Source organism: Histoplasma capsulatum, genomic scaffold, assembly GCF_000149585.1.
Source record: "Histoplasma capsulatum NAm1 scaffold_4 genomic scaffold, whole genome shotgun sequence".
Taxonomy (NCBI): Eukaryota; Fungi; Ascomycota; class Eurotiomycetes; order Onygenales; family Ajellomycetaceae; genus Histoplasma; species Histoplasma mississippiense.
Genome location: NW_001813979.1, coordinates 1,175,790 through 1,186,352, shown reverse-complemented (window position 1 = coordinate 1,186,352; position 10,563 = coordinate 1,175,790). Strand labels below are relative to the sequence as shown.

Below are 10,563 nucleotides of genomic sequence, written 5' to 3'. Positions count from 1 at the left end.
AACCAAAAGAGAGAGAAATACGTTAATAGTATGAACATGAAAATCGATATATTTACATAAATAATGTCTATCAATGTCTTTTTGTAGCTACATACATAGGGACAGTCAAAAAAATGCCACATTAGCTTGTAAGTGAGTAGAGATGTTTGGAGTCCCAACCCTCAATGCATCCAGGAACCAACCAAACAGCATGCGCCAGCCAATGTAAAAATATAAACAATGCGGTTTTAAGGAGTTAAGTGCTTCTATTCCCCCATAAACTGTCTCCGTACACATCACAAAGAACGCGAAAAGACACTTACTCTTAGTTAATCATACATCGTCATCCACCTCATCAAAAATCCCCAATCTTGTATCCAGCGATACCATAAACCCACAAAGTAAAAAGAAAGGAAGGAAAAGAAAGAAAACAAGAGTGAGGTAGGGCAGGGGGGGGAGGGGGAACCCATCATCAATCACACCTCCCATCCTTCCACCCCGTCCTCCACCTCTCCTCCCACTTTGCACAATCAAATACATCTTTCCCCAATTTCCGGTTAACTTCATTATGCGCCTCGCACATCCAATTGCCAAACTCCGCTCGCGTTTTTAGCCGGGGCCTATTCGCGCCACTGGGCTCGTTCATCCAAGCTCGAAAATCATCCGCGCATACCCAGCAAGGGTAAAGTTTGCCGAAAAGCGCGAGGAAGCCGCGCATATCGTTTTGTTGTTGAGGCGTGGCGGTTGTTGGGTAGGTGGCTGCCATGCTGTGGAGGAGGGCCCAGGTGCTGCGGCCTAGGGTTTCAACGTCGGGCGGACAGTCTGGTGGTAGGGAGGTGGCTTGGTTTTGAGCGGCTGTTGTTGTCGCCGTTGTTGTTGTTGTGGAGGAGGGAGCGGGAGTGGTGGTAGTGGTGGTGGGGGATTTGCTTTTCATGAGGGCGCGCCAGTCGGAGATTGAGACGCAGGTGCGGCAGCTAGAGCGGCGTTTTTAATCAGCTTATTTTGAACAGTATAGCTACTCGATCGTCCAGGCATAGCTGTAGGATGGTGCGAAGATATCCTAGTACGGTGGTAGCAACCAGCTCCTAACTCTTGATCTCGATACTTACGGCTTTCCGTCCTTACCCAAAACCATTCCCTTGGGCAGCTTTGCTTTGCCCTGGGAGCCATCTTCCTGCTTACCGTCTTCCGTAGCCGAATGTCTTGATTTCTTAGGATGACGATTTTCGTCTCTGAGAGCGTCAAGTTGCTCCGTTAGTATCTCGGCCATGCTGGTAGATCTAAATTTCCAAGCCAATGCGAATAGATCCGAGCGCGAGCCGAACAGCAATTACTTGTCGAACGCGAAATGTTAGGTCAGGCAGATACATGAGTATAACGGGTTTTTAATGTAAATTGGATACTATGATAGTATCATTCATAGATGGCAAAGGCGGAATCAATGCTGAGAAATCATGCTTGATCGGCCCTAGCGGCTCATTAGCTTCTTTGACGTCGTTAGCCCAGCGAACTTTGTTCAACCCCAGAATATGGCATCCATCACTCAGCAAATAACCTGTTAGTGCCGCGATAGCACCTTTTTCTGTAAGAATATCCGGAAACAAAACCGTACAGGCCTATAACAAAGGAAAATCCTACAATATTAACCGCCAACCACTAGTTATCGCATATATTTATCTATGCTATTAACGCGCCCATAACCGTTCAGTCGCGACGAGTCCGACACGGAGCGAAAAAATAAAATAAAAATAAAAATAAAAAACAGGGCGATTCCCATATCCACAATCATGTCTGACTCGGACTCGGACTCCGATTCCGCTTCCTCTACGCGCATTCCTTCCGACGAGATCCTCGAGAAGGGCCTACGCGACACCGTCGCTGCTATATTTAAGAGGGGAAACCTAGACGAATTGACTGTGAAGCGCGTCCGGTCCAGGACGGAGAAAGCGCTTGGTCTAGAGGAGGGATTCTATAAGAATGACGAAGTTTGGAAGGCTAGGAGTGATCAGATAATTAAGCGGGAAGCGGTAGGTGCTTCTTATCACCGATATTTAATTTTTGCGAAGAGATATGTCTCAAAAAAAAAAAAAAAAAAAAAAAAAAAAAAAAAAAAAAAAAATTCGTTTATCATCAGTACTAATAAATGATTTCGCGGAATTTTAGGCGAAACAAGAAGAATTGGCCACTGAGCAAGAAGAAAAACCGACACCAAGAGGCCCCAAACGGGCACCTCTAAAACCTCAGGCACCAAAGCGTGCGTCGATCAGCGTGTCGCAACCCGCTAGAAAGAGACGGCGAACTGCAACTCCGCCTGAATCTGAAGAGGAACTGTCATCACCACCAAGCGAAGGAAGTGAGGAGGAAAAGGGAAAAGCACCCAAATCACGGAAGCGCGCACACCCAGAGAACAAGGCTTCTAAACCAGTGAAGCAAACTCCCAAGCCTAAACCAGCTCCATCAAAGGCGGACACATCATCAGAACTTTCCGACGTGATAGACGTATCGGAGAATCTTTCAGAAAGGACATCGTTGAAGGGAGCCACCCAAAAAGATGAACCCAGCGAGACCAAACATGATGAATCAGAAAGTGAGATGTCAGTAGTCATCGACGACGAGCCACCACCGAAAACTAAACGTCGCAAGTCATCCGAGTCCTTGAAGCAAGGGAAAACCAAAAAGCTTTCGAAACCAAGCACCGCCAGCAGCAGTAAACCAAAGGATGCTGCTGATGCTAATCCAGACCTGGAGGAAATCAAGAAGCTACAAGGCCAACTCGTCAAGTGCGGGATTCGCAAGATGTGGTTTCGCGAACTGGCCCCGTACGATACGCCGCGGGAAAAGGTGAAGCACCTCCGCCATATGCTCAAGGATGCAGGTATGGAAGGGCGGTTTTCTCTTGAAAAGGCAAAGGAGATCAGGGAGGCGAGGGAGCTGCAGGCAGATCTTGAGGTTGTGCGTGAGGGCGCGAAGAGGTGGGGGACAAACGTTTCCGACGAGGATGAAGCGGGAGATGGCGGACGTCCGCGAAGGCGGGTTGCAAGGGGCTTTCAATCTCTTAGTTTCCTTGGGGATGAGGATGGAGAAGAGACAGATTGAATGTTTCTTGAACTTTTTATTCCTTCTTGTTGGCCATTTATTCCCCTCGTTGGGCGCATGATGAGACATTGTTATGGAACGAAAATATATCCCTTCCATGAGTCCTTTTTTCTTCCTGTGCTGATGTTCAGTGATGATCTACAACGCCGAAATGGATCTATGTATGATATACGGCGAAAGTGCTGGATGAGTACATGGCCTTGGCGATCTCCTCATAGTTTAATATATATTTTTTCCCAAAAATTTTCCTATGGATTCTCATTCTGATCCTGTTGGTTATTGATATGGTTTCCCGCCGCCCATGCGCTGGGCAACTAGACTGAAGACCGCGACTGAGGATATGAAGAGGACTAAGTTGTAGAACTAGCATTGGTGAGAAACAGTCAGGAGAGTAGAGGAAGCTCGTGTATGGTAATGACATATTCAAGCAAGGGAAATCGGCACATACAGCATTTCTGGAGTATTCATTCTCCTCAGCTTCTGTTCGAGATTCGACAAAGAGACGCCGTAGATTCGGGAGATTTGCCTAAGAGAGGGAGGTTCAATAAGCACGGTCTTCATAGCTGTGTAGGCATCGGTCTGAACCCACCATTTTTTGGCGGGAAACGAGTTTAGCGACACTGGCCAAACCTTGCAAACTCAATTGAACTGATTTGTCCCGTCAACATAAACTAATTGTAGTATATTTCGCTCTTCCCCGTCGGTGATTTATTCGTGGTTGGTGAACGGGACGCAGAGCTGGCTAGCATTTGGTTGTCACGACGCTAACTTAGTCACTTGCCCCCATCACCTTCGCGCATTTGGTCATGAACAAGACTAGACAACCAGATCACTCTCTTCTCACGCATTACAACAAACGACACAAAACTTGATCTGCTGCATTTCCCCCGGCTGAAGCGGTGCTGGCGTAGCTGTGCGTATTTCTACGTGCGCTCGGCTGCTAATTAAGTTAACGGCTGGACGACACTCGACTGTCCGCCTAATCGGCCGCCAAACAGCACCGTTGCTCTTCCCCGCTATTATCCCCGTTCACCAGAGCTCGCGCACCGGTCCTTCACGTTGCATTCCTATACCAAGGTGCAACTCTGTTGCCGCTAATTTCCATCTAGGAGGATGGCAGTAAATAGAATAAGAGGCGCGTTCGCTACGCCCAGGAAGGGAGAAACTTTTGAGCTGAGAGCTGGGCTTGTGTATGTCTATTGCAACAATACGAGATTTGAATGAGGGTCTCTTAAATCAGTGCTGACATGGGATGTTTAGATCTCAATATGCTTGGGAAAGGTATTTCATACCTGATGCATTTATTATTACTCTGTCTATCGAATGATGAAAATTTACGCTGGTTTGCAGAAAAGAATCTATCCAGAAAACCATCATGGCCATGACTTTGGGCAAGGATGTGTCGGCGCTTTTCCCTGACGTCCTTAAAAACATTGCAACCAATGATCTGGATCAGAAGAAGCTAGTCTACCTTTATCTTATGTGAGTACTTCGGGACTTCTCTCTTGTTGATATTGTGCCTTTTCTTTAAGTGTACTAATCAGCCAACTACTGGGTTCCAGGAATTATGCCAAATCGCACCCTGACCTCTGTATCCTTGCCGTGAACACCTTCGTCCAGGACTCGGAGGACCCGAACCCTCTCATACGAGCGCTTGCCATACGTACAATGGGCTGTATTCGGGTGGAAAAAATGATTGATTACTTGGAGGAGCCATTATGGAAAACGCTGCGGGATGAGTCTCCATATGTCCGCAAAACTGCTGCAATATGTGTAGCTAAACTGTTCGATCTCAGCCCTACCACCTGCTTAGAGAACGGTTTCTTGGAGAGGTTGCAAGAATTGATTGGAGATCCAAACCCCATGGTCGTGGCCAACTGCGTTACCGCCTTGGCTGAGATCAGCGAAACCGCTCCTGAAACGAAAGCCTTACACATTACGCCAAATACATTAAGGAAAATGCTCATGGCCCTGAACGAATGCACAGAATGGGGCAGGGTGTCCGTTCTGACTAGTTTGGCAGACTTTAGAACGACAGATGTGAAGGAAGCAGAAAATATATGCGAACGAGTTGCCCCTCAATTCCAGCATATCAATGCCAGTGTGGTTCTTGCCGCTGTGAAAGTTGTCTTTTTGCATATGAAAATCATTAATCCAGAAACTGCTCGGTCGTATTTAAAGAAGATGGCTCCCCCGCTAGGTGTGTTTATTGAAACAGAAGTGGAGGCATATTTTCTGTGATGAGATGCTGATATATTTTCTGTTTCTCAAAAGTTACACTCGTCTCCTCCGCCCCGGAAGTCCAGTACGTTGCTCTGCGAAATATCGATCTTCTCCTCCAGAGCAAGCCCAACATCCTTGACAAGGAACTGCGGGTCTTCTTTTGCAAGTATAACGATCCGCCGTACGTCAAATTCCAAAAGTTAGACATCATGGTCCGGATCGCGAATGAGCGGAATGTAGATCAACTTCTCGCAGAATTAAAGGAATATGCCCTGGAAGTCGATATGGATTTCGTCCGGCGTGCTGTCAGAGCCATTGGGCAAACAGCAATTAAAATTGAGACTGCGACGGAGAAATGTGTTTCCACGCTACTTGATTTGATTAATACTAAAGTGAACTACGTTGTCCAAGAAGCCATTGTCGTCATCAGAGACATCTTCCGCAAATATCCTGGCTATGAGGGTATTATTCCTACTCTATGTAAGTGTATCGACGAGCTGGACGAACCCAATGCCAGAGGAGCGTTGATATGGATTGTGGGCGAGTATGCGGACAAAATCAGCAATGCCGGTGATATCCTCGCTGGCTTCGTGGACGGGTTTAAAGAAGAGTTCACGCAGGTTTGTTTTTAATATTCTCTTGCCTATCGACTCCAGATCCAACTAATCATTGGCTTTCTAGACCCAATTACAAATATTAACAGCTGTGGTTAAGCTGTTCCTAAAACGGCCGGATAAAGCTCAAGGCCTCGTCCAAAAGGTCCTTCAGGCAGCAACGGCTGAGAATGACAATCCAGATATTAGAGACCGGGCATATGTATATTGGCGACTCCTCTCGAATACAACCGACCAAAATGCTGCAAAGAATATAGTCCTATCAGAGAAGCCTCCCATTGTTACGACTATCCAATCTCTACCCCCCGCCCTGCTCGAGCAACTTCTTACAGAACTATCAACACTCGCTTCTGTTTATCACAAGCCGCCAGAACAATTCGTTGGCGAAGGCAAATATGGCGCCGATGCTGTCCAAAAAGCTGCCATTGAGTACGTAATAATACATCGTCGATCTGCTTGATTATTTCATTCTATTTCGCCTCCCTGCTAATATTCTAAACCTAGGGAACAACTCCAAAACGCACGAGACAACCCATTGGCCGCTGCGGCCGCTGCTGCCGCTGTTTCCGGAAATGCTGCTCCAGTGCAACGAAGCAATATCGAGAGTCTGCTAGATATCGACTTCGACGGTACAGCACCTGCGTCTGCGCATAAAGAGCCGCCAAGCGGCATGTCTGGGCTGGAAGGACTAGCCGGAACACCTGTCCGGGTTCAGTCGCCGGTTTCTGGTGCTCCACCACCATCCAGTAACAATCTTGAAGATTTGATGGGCGTATTTGGAAGCGGACCAAATGGAGGTGACCTGTCCTCTAGTGAAGGCATGGGAACACAGGATGGCAGTGGTCTAATGAATGGCTTTGCGGGCTTAGATCTTACGGGGTCAACAAGTAATAGGCCTACGCCTCCTCCGGCGTCCGGGGCGACAATAAGCAAGAGTAACCAGGATATCCTGGATTTGTTCTAGCCAAATGGATGGGATGGATCTGGCAAAGATGAGGAGGGGAGGCAGGGGGGCTTAATGATCTTCTGTAATAATTTCTTTTCACCCTTGTCCTCCGGTTTGACCAAGTTTGGAAAAAGCGTAATATCGGGATAGACAAATGGATGATTTCTTAATACTTTTAGCTCGGCATTCTCCATCCATAGATAATCATTGTTGACTACTGCAGTTGATGGTTGGTTTTTGGTCGACGGAAATGCATATATTTAGCGGATAAATAAGTTTTATGGGCTAGTTAGTTAACTTAGTATAACCGCATTGCCGGATGATGTCAGGAATTCCCACCTCCTCCCATCCAACTTATAACAACACACCTAAAAAACTAAAAGTACCTTGACGACAGATATAATTACCAGTTGACTACGACTACTTAAATAGGTTTATATATGCACGATTCATTTTCCATATCCTATTTCCATAAACTGACCAAACAATTAAACACTCATCCCACATGTCCGCGACCGAGGACTCCTTTAGCCCGCCTTCTCCCCTATCCCAAGCCGAGTCCCAGTCCCAGTCCCAGTCCCATTCTCCATCTGCGGCTTCCTACTTCTCCTATCCTGTCAGTCATGTCGTCTCAGGCCTCTACAGACGCCTCACAGAGCCAACACCCTCACGGCACCCCGCCTCGAAACAGCCCTCTTTAGATCCCATGAGCGTATCCGAAGTCTACAACCCTCCACACCGCACCTCCTCCCCGTTTCAGCCTCCGCCGCTCACTCCTTTAACTCTTACTGCAGCTGGAAGCCCGGCCCGCCTCCTCCTCACACGCTCCTTAGCGGAGGAAATCCGGCTGCTCGTCCCCCCTCGTTTGCAGCTGCTGGATACTTGGCAGCTGGCTTATAGCCTGGATAGAGATGGGTCGAGCTTGTTGACGCTATATGATAAGTGTAAATATTTTGGGAGCAGGAGTCAGAGGGCGGGGTATGTGCTCGTGGTGAAGGATTCGTCAGCCGCCGGCTTGGGTGGTGTACGGAGTCCTGGGGCCAGCGGAGGAAATGTGTTTGGCGCGTATCTCACAGACCCCCCACACCCCGCTTCGCATTACTATGGGACTGGGGAATGTTTTCTTTGGCGGGCTAGTGTGCTGCATCCTGTGCCATTCAGACAAGAGCGTACCACGAATACTACCACAAACGATTCCGGACGTGAGGCGATGACTACCAGTGCGGGTAGCAGGGCAGTGGGACAACCGCCGTTGATTGAAATAAATAATGACCTACTGGAACTGGTGGGTTTACCGTTACCTCCCAGTGCGGATACAACACACGTCCGCGGTAGGAGTACAACGCTGAGAGGTGAGGAACAGAGTAATGATGATGATACAAATTATAACGGCGGTACCTTCTCCAAGCTCTATGAGAGCCCATCACGCATTGGCGATGGTCCAGATAGCACCGCCAATACTACGAAGAGGAGGGATGGGGATGGCAGCCGCAGCGGATATGGGGGACATCTCTCACCGACCCAGCGGAGTGCGTCTCATGATGATACCAATGATAGGGGCAATGGCAGCTTTGGTGATGGTGGTCAAGATTCGTCGACTAACCTTTCAGCAGGTGCTAGCCGAAGCGGAAGTGGAACCACCACACCGGAGCGGATACGGTTCAAGGCGTTCCCCTATAGTGGGGTTAATGATTATATGATTCTATGCGAAACGGGGTTTTTGAGTGTTGGGGGCGGGTAAGTCTACTTTTATTGCATTATTATCTCTTTTCACCCCATGACACTTAAATATAAATACATCCCTCTCCTCCCATACTCTGGAATTGGCAATCACATACATGGTTTAAGAGTAGGGAAAGAGAAACTGGTGGCTAACTACACCCTTCTCATGCATTGCCTCGCTCAGGGATGGCCACTATGGGCTTTGGCTCGACGACTCTTTTGAGAAGGGTGTCAGCGACACATGTCCGACTTTTGGCAACGAGCCACTAAGCGATGAAGGAACGAAATTTGACATTTTGGGCGTTGAAATTTGGTATATCGGATCATAGAGTAGGAGCATCATTCACGGGCTGGACGGATGGAGGGGAGGTGCAACTCACTTAGCCGTTACTTCTTAATGACAATAACTTGGGATTCCATGTTTGTTGAATACTCCTTCTGTATTCACGAATGGGTTATTTATATAAGAATGAAGGTTATTGTCTTTTTGTCTTTTTTTGCTTTGCAATTCTATATTTTATTTTATTTTATTTTTTTTTCTTGGTTATTTATGTTGCAAACTCCTTGCCCGCTATTACAATCGAATTCTTATCAGAGCATACAGGCATGACATAACGAATGTGTTCACTTAGTCTTTCTCGATTGGCTCTAGCTAACCATATCACTTGTCCAATGGTATTTACTATCTGGGATGCTCATTTCGCCATTCCTGGCTCCACTTATCCGTTCCTCCTATTGAAGTTGGCGTTTTGAAGAAAAGACTGAAGCCGAAAACAGGATGCATGTACTATCTGTTGAGCCTAGTAATATCCATTCAAAGAGAGACGAAGAAAAAAATGCATCGATAGTCACATACATTAGGAATAGAGCTGGCGTGGAAAGCATTCCTTCATCTGTAATACGAGTTTACATCTCAATTCCTCTCAGCAAGTAGTAAGTTTGGTCGTGGATAGCCATTACGATTGATTGATCGTCTCTATAAAAAACCAAACGAGAGGGAATTCAAACCTCCGATCAAATACGGAGCACTTGGCGCTGTCTGATCTCTTGATATTCATATGGCGATACTGGTATCTTTTCAATCAAAATCTACCATACGCAACAAGGTTGGCTAAACCTACAGAGCAAGGCATGGAGAGATCCTATTTCGTGTATGATTCACAAACCAGAAATCCAAAGAAATGTTCATTTCCATTCCGTTGCTATCTTTCTAAAGTTTTAAATTGGTAGGCTATATACAAAAGGTTCGACCTTGTCACTCCCCTTCAGACCTTGTGAATCCCATCAAGAGAAAGGTAGTGGAAAAAAGATCGAGAGGGTAAATTGGGGATGAGAGGAGTGGATGCCAATGTGGGACATGAGGGAGAGAAAATCAAGTAGAAAACATCAAGAGAAATAAAGCAAGCTGAACGAAACAGCGGAGTGGTAGGACTGAAGCATCCGATGATGAGTTGAGTTGCATGGCTTGCTCGGAAATGGAGATGGCATGTATGGTGAGGAAATAGTACCCAATGAGAAAATCTCACTGGGTAGAAGTAATAAAAAAATGTTTTAGGAGGCAAAGGTGACATTAGAATTTAAGAATCAAGAGGCTGTCAAGAAAATGCCGAGTCGTGCGGATTCAGAAATTAACCTCCCGTCATGAACGCCTACTAGCGACTGAAAGAAAGGAGTAGAGGGCAGCTATTTATATAAACATAGAAACAAGAACGCTCAGCTGGCCGCCGGGATATAAAGAAGAGGATCAAAAACAAATAATTGAGGGTGAAAACACAGCCCAAATCGTTGCAAAACTTGCCTGGGTCTACGTGGTTTATTGTGGCTATTCACATCCTCGATCTTCCTCAGACGCGCGCGACTTCTCCGCCCAGAGCTATGTCGGACAGGTCCTGCAATACTCTCTCTCGTTGGCCGTTTAAATGTCTGTTTCGCGACCATGTTGACTTCATTCAAGTGTGCAACAATGACATTCTTATCACTGCC

General features: G+C 46.8%; 5 protein-coding genes across 5 annotated transcripts in view; 3 read left to right on the top strand and 2 right to left on the bottom strand.

Moving 5' to 3' along the window:
• Nucleotides 1–52: 52 nt before the first annotated feature.
• On the bottom strand, nt 53–1,249 carry HCAG_04365 (augmenter of liver regeneration; the record flags this gene model as incomplete). The annotated part of the gene is made up of 3 exons (XM_001540475.1): nt 53–67; nt 653–953; nt 1,089–1,249. The coding sequence occupies 3 exons, from the start codon at nt 1,247–1,249 to the stop codon at nt 53–55; spliced, it is 477 nt and encodes a 158-aa protein (XP_001540525.1).
• Nucleotides 1,250–1,766: 517 nt separating this feature from the next.
• On the top strand, nt 1,767–3,075 carry HCAG_04364 (predicted protein; the record flags this gene model as incomplete). The annotated part of the gene is made up of 2 exons (XM_001540474.1): nt 1,767–2,006; nt 2,143–3,075. 2 exons carry the CDS (start codon nt 1,767–1,769, stop codon nt 3,073–3,075), a joined length of 1,173 nt encoding a protein of 390 aa, XP_001540524.1.
• Nucleotides 3,076–4,450: 1,375 nt separating this feature from the next.
• HCAG_04363 (hypothetical protein) lies at nt 4,451–6,876 on the top strand (the record flags this gene model as incomplete). The annotated part of the gene is made up of 5 exons (XM_001540473.1): nt 4,451–4,557; nt 4,638–5,275; nt 5,350–5,918; nt 5,980–6,341; nt 6,417–6,876. 5 exons carry the CDS (start codon nt 4,451–4,453, stop codon nt 6,874–6,876), a joined length of 2,136 nt encoding a protein of 711 aa, XP_001540523.1.
• A 487-nt stretch (nt 6,877–7,363) lies between these two features.
• HCAG_04362 (predicted protein) lies at nt 7,364–8,909 on the top strand (the record flags this gene model as incomplete). Its single annotated transcript, XM_001540472.1, has 2 exons — nt 7,364–8,595; nt 8,765–8,909. 2 exons carry the CDS (start codon nt 7,364–7,366, stop codon nt 8,907–8,909), a joined length of 1,377 nt encoding a protein of 458 aa, XP_001540522.1.
• Nucleotides 8,910–10,424: 1,515 nt separating this feature from the next.
• HCAG_04361 (conserved hypothetical protein) overlaps nt 10,425–10,563 on the bottom strand; it is a gene marked incomplete at both ends in the record, with an annotated part of 2,584 nt that continues 2,445 nt past the window's right edge. Inside the window, one exon of the mRNA XM_001540471.1 lies at nt 10,425–10,469. Coding sequence (XP_001540521.1) covers nt 10,425–10,469 — 45 coding nt within the window. The remainder of the gene's footprint in view (nt 10,470–10,563) is intronic.